Consider the following 5,934-nt stretch of genomic DNA (forward strand, 5'->3'; position numbering starts at 1 on the left):
GTGTGGCTTGTACTGTACCGACCTAATCGTATGTTGGCCAGGTTTCAACTTTAATACTGCGGCCAGACTTTTTACAGAACCCGGCCTAGTCACCACTTTATTTTAAAATGGTTTACATTCGATCAATATGCGTAGAAAAACATTGTAAAAAAGTAAGGTAAAAAAAACTTTTATTGTAAGATATTCATCTAAAGAAATCTTCTATTTTCAATTGCCATATGTTGGTATAAATACTTGATGTTCATTGCTCATAACTTTGGCTTCCGTAGAAATATAGTTGTACCGGCACGGCTCTGCTTGGTTCCGGATTGTACCGGCACGGGACAGCTGAGAGTAAAACTGTACCGGCACGACTGATGTTCAACCAGGTGGTGTGATGGAAACCGGTGATAGTTACAACTCTTATTCAGAGCTGAGAGGACGTGAAGAGAGACAACGTGAAGAAAAAATTGTGAAATTGAAACTTTCTTGATCTCGTGAAAAAATATCTGTTACAGGGTTATATTTGGTTTTTTTTCAGTGAATTATTTAAATGTAAGTATTTTCTAACTGTATATTAAAAAATGCTTGGTTTGCCTACGTACACTAAAACTTGAAAATTATAGTTTTCCTTGCCTAAGAAGGCTAAACTGGATAATTTTTAAAATTTTCCAAATTATTTTATTCTAAATCGGAAAAATTTCCATCTTTATTAGTTGTTTTTTTCATTAAACAATATTTATTACATTTGCTATAGGTTGACATCCAGAGAGGTCAGCTGTAATCTTAACTTTTGAAAGAAATTTGATTTGTCATTGTCATTTTTTTAAAATTTACATATCATTTAATACTGCATTCGCATATTTTTTGTTTGTAAATTCTGAAGAGAATGACAAGTAAATTCAAAGTAACCCTTTCAGTTATTCCTTCATTATTAAATTAAATTCTGTTGTGAATTTAATATAAATTCAATTAAATATTGTTTAATGGTCCCTTAGTGATGATAAAATAGTATCACCAAGACAAGAAGTATTTATTTAAATTATGCTAATTTATACATTTTCATCTGATTATGCCGAATTTGATTTCTCTACGCTTGTCTATCCGTCTATCTGTCTATCTGTCTATCTCTGTCCATTTTATCTATTTCCTGCTATTTGCACAATTCTTTCAGCCCCTGTCAGATTCTAAAGTTTGACTGTCTAGATGTCAGTTTTCTGATAAGAAAATGGTTTCTTTTCAACAATACTTTCTTATAAAACAAATACGTGTAGATTTTAGTTTAGAAGTTTAGATTTTGCATTTATGCATGAGGGTACGTTTTTCAATTTTCATTTACACACTAGGGTACGTTTCCCAGATTTGCAAATTTAACGAGAAATGTTTTTGATATGGCGTTTCTGCGTTTGTTTCAAATTTGGCATTTACACGAAATTACGTTTCCCAATTTTTTATTTACGCGTGAGAATACGTTTCCCAATTTTAAATCAATACATGAGGATTAGGATACATTTCCCAATTTTACATTAGTACATGAGGATACGTTTCCCAATTTTACATTAGTACATGAGGATACGTTTCCCAATTTTACATAATGATGCGTTTGCATTTATGCACGAGGATACGTTTCCAATTTGCAAGAATTGAAATTTGAGTTTTGAAATTTTGCATGGGGATACGTTTTCTATCTCAACTTTTCCTTCCCTTGTTATTGTCATTTTTCCTCTGTATGTTTTCTGGTGTAAAGTTGTCTAATTAGAGAAGGTAGAAGAAACTTTTAGAGTTTCATGGACCACTCACTCTTCTTATAATCAGAGAGAGAAACTAAAATATAAATCAGATATCCCACCCCTCCTCCTGTCCCCCTTCCCCCTGTCCCCCCACCCCTGTTGCATTGTTAAAGCACTACTAAGTGTCTTGAATCATTAGTTCTAAAAATAATTAACACCAATCATGATTTTCAAAACATTTATCTGATAACATAGATTTATCGAACAAGTAGTATTCAAGGCTAGAAATCTTTGGAACAATGGATTTTACAAAATTCCTATTTAAATTCATTTTATTTGAAAAAGTTTTATTTCTCAAAATGTTTGACACGTCGTTTTTGAACCATGTCGGACTTCTTGTCATCAAAATAAAAGGTCCCCTAACCTGTCCCTATATTCTCTTAACCTGTCCCTATAGTCCCCTAACCTGTCCCTATAAATTCCCTATCCTGTTCCTATAGTCCCCTAACCTGTCCCTATATTCTCTTTATCTGTCCCTATAGTCCCCTAACCTGTCCCTGAAGTCCCCTAACCTGTTCCTATAGTCCCCTAACCTGTCCCTATATTCTCTTCATCTGTCCCTATAGTCCCCTAACCTGTCCCTGAAGTCCCATAACCTGTTCCTATAGTCCCCTAACCTGTCCCTATATTCTCTTCACCTGTCCCTATAGTCCCCTAACATGTCCCTAAAGTCCCATAACCTGTTCCTATAGTCCCCTAACCTGTTCCTATAGTCCCCTAACCTGTCCCTATATTCTCTTCACCTGTCCCTATAGTCCCCTAACATGTCCCTAAAGTCCCATAACCTGTTCCTATAGTCCCCTAACCTGTCCCTATAGTCCCCTAACCTGTTCCTATAGTCCCCTAACCTGTTCCTAGTCCCCTAACCTGCCCTTATAGTCCCCTAACCTGTTCCTATAGTCCCCTAACCTATCCTATAGTCCCCTAACCTGTCCCTATAGTCCCCTAACCTTGTCCATCTGACTATATTTCTCCTACTCATGACATTATGTTAGAAAATGATGTTTTCAATAGGGACGCAGAGTGGAGGAAATAATTGGTAGCCGAGAGCTATCATTACAGTTCACTTTCATACCTGGAGCTAGCAGAGAGAGAGAACCGTCCACGGGAAAGAGTTAAGAGAAGAGATGTGCATCGTTTTATAGTTCGTTAATCAACATTCAAGGATTTTTAGGCTCCACGCAAACATAAAATTATCTTTTATAATTGTATTCTCTAAAAGTTTGCTTTCAATACATTTTGTAAAATTTTCACTCTGATTTACAATAACAAAAAATGAAATATTTTTTGAAAAGTTGATAATTCGTTTTTAAATCTTTTACCATAAGTAATAATTCTGCACAACGTATACTTAAAGATGATACAATTTGAAACGTGTTAAATATTTCGATACTTAGGAAACCTCTAAAAAGTAAAAAAAACCTTAAATATTTAAAAACTAACTATAAANAAACAACAAGAAAAATAGTTGTTTGTAAAAAGAGGGGAAATCTAGTCCAGGACTGTAATTAAATTAATATTTTCCTTGGGTTTAATTACAAAGAGAAGGATGAGTAGAGAAAGACAAGAAATATGAAAAGTGAAAACATGAGGCGCAGGAAATGAGTAAATAATGATACAGAGGAAACCGGAAAATGAGAGAGGGTTAACGAGGGATTTGATGGAAGAGGATGAGGGGAAGATATCAGGATAAAATAACAGATCGAGAAATAGAAACTGAAAGGGACTGAAAAGGAAAAATGAAAGGGGGTATAGGCTGAAAGATAATCACTTTAGCTTTTGATCGCAACCCATGTAAGTCATATCTGATGTTCCTGTCTCGAGAAATTGATATAAAACTTGTCAAATTTATGCGTAAAATTAAAACTAAAGAGGTCCCAAAGTTGGACCGGTTATGTTGCATATATTTCACCTTTTCCTTCTGTCTAGTTCACAGTCTAGCTTTAACTAAATAAATAAAATGAGAAATATGGGGTATTAAGAGAATGAAAGGTTTGATTGAAAACTCTTTGTTGTTTGTATAAGTAGGTTTAGGTTTAGGGAGAAAGGGTTTGTTGTAAGTAGCAAGGATTTCAGAGAATAGGATCACGCTAGGCTGAAGCTTTTCAAAACTTAATTGATGGAAAAAATGCTTCAAGGGAGATCAATTATGTTTAGTTACGCATTTGCCAATAAAATTTGCCAATTTTCTAAACGTAGAATCCTGTTTTTTCTTCAAAATTTTTTCTAAATTTTAGAAATCACAACACTGAAAACGTAATTTCGGAACATTTTTTGCTTCATAAAACATATGGGTTGCTTACGGTCGGTATGTCGGATAGATTGAACACTTTATATTAACTTTGCACACAACATTCTCAACACCGGGCAAGGAAATTGTTAAGGATATTGAATATTTGCACAATTTTATTCTATTTTAAAATATAAACAGACTTAAAGGGATTGCTTTCAAAATTGTAAGCGCTATTTCAAGTATAAATAGTATAAAGAAACAAAAACATGGATATCTAATTCATTCTTGATCTGACAAAGCTTTTTAAGGACATCGTTGTAATTTAGGCATTGTCATCTTTGCATGGTGGGTCACTTGATATTACGCTTACAGTCCCTTTAAATCATGGATTAATTCTACTTAATACATTGATTCATTTATCATAAAAGAGCACTGCCAACAGAACTGAATAATTCAAAATGAATTAAATATTATGTAAACAAACCCATTTTAGATTTAAAATTCATGGTATTTCTATTTCAGGTATGTTCTTAAGATGGTTTGGTCGGATAAACCTGAAAATCAATCTGAACTGAGCTAAAAAGTTGCTAAAACTGTGACATGATCCTCTGTCAAACAAAATGTCACTAAATTTAATTATTTTCCTAACTCTTCTTTCTTCGGTCAAATCTACGAACAATACAGGTAAAAATTACTATAACTGTGGAATAGAAAGACGACTTTTAGTCTCAAATTTTAATTTCAATAGTTCAATGAACATAAAACATAGCAATTGTGCAGTGTACACAAAACCAATGCGGTTAACAGGTTGATTTTCAAGCTTTTGGAAAAACTGTATGTCATGGCCTTTAATATTTTTTTCTCTCTTCTTCCATCCTCTCCCTTTCGTTTCATGTCTCACCCTTTGTCATATTTAAATATTTAACATATACAAGTGCTTTAGAAACCTTCTGAATTTTAATACAAAAAAGTTTAAGAGCATAATTTAAACTCTGTTGAGAGAGGGTGAGGAGCAATTAAAAGGGATATTAGACGGTTTATGGCAAAAATATCTTTGCAAGCATGAATATTAAGGTTCACATGTATTTTTTAAAGAACTTTTTACTACATGTTAAAGGGAGTGTCGTTTAATGTAAAGTACGCCACCCCCTTTACATAAAGTGCACTGTTAGGGATTTACTACAGAACGCTTTAAACCTTCAACTGATAATTGATAATAGAGATATCTTACTGTTTCAAAATGAAATGAAATCAAATTCAAATCTCAGATATTATCTTCATAGTTTTTATGGTGTATAGATCTACAATTTTTTTAGAAAACCCGGTGTTGGAGAATATCAATTTTCTAATTTTATCATTAAGCGTAGATTGATGATGGTTTAAAGGAAGCCTCTGTAAATCGTTGATGTTCTCTTTAAATGAACTGATATTAAATTTAAACTTACTGTAAAGGGGTACACAGAAACATCCAAAAATTTTAATTAATTAAATTAGANGGTAAGATGAGATAGGATCACGCAGGAAATCCGCGGATTAATTATTTCCCGCTTATTTTTTCATTTTGCGGATTTAAAGATTACTGTTTAATCTTCTAAAATCCAATCATTGGAAATGAAAACTAATGATTAATCTAGCTGATGATAGTTTTGTTTATTCAAATACAAATATTGTAAACAATCAGAAATTAATTAAACTAAATCAATATTGGTAATATTTCATGAAGCATATACGGCCTTCAGTTCATTAACAACTGTTTGAATTGATTCAACCCAGATAGTTCTTATTAATTATTTTAACATGTTAATTTACCTGACGTAGAGTTTGATAAACTAGACTCCATCACGAAATCAGTCTTTTCAAACTTTTAAATTAGTTTAAATTATTTTAATCACATGTCGTCATATTTATCGGGGATTAATTGGTGCCATCATT

At 32.9% G+C, this 5,934-nt stretch overlaps 1 protein-coding gene across 1 annotated transcript in view; it reads left to right on the plus strand.

Moving 5' to 3' along the window:
* Positions 1-393: 393 nt before the first annotated feature.
* LOC111708794 (netrin receptor UNC5B) overlaps positions 394-5,934 on the plus strand; it is a 20,224-nt gene continuing 14,683 nt past the window's right edge. Inside the window, exons 1-2 of the mRNA XM_023482286.1 lie at positions 394-534; positions 4,525-4,686. Of these exons, the coding sequence (XP_023338054.1) occupies positions 4,623-4,686 (64 nt within the window). The 5' untranslated portion in view covers positions 394-534; positions 4,525-4,622. The remainder of the gene's footprint in view (positions 535-4,524; positions 4,687-5,934) is intronic.

The sequence above is a fragment of the Eurytemora carolleeae genome, unplaced genomic scaffold (assembly GCF_000591075.1).
Source record: "Eurytemora carolleeae unplaced genomic scaffold, Eaff_2.0 scaffold906, whole genome shotgun sequence".
NCBI lineage: Eukaryota > Metazoa > Arthropoda > Copepoda > Calanoida > Temoridae > Eurytemora > Eurytemora carolleeae.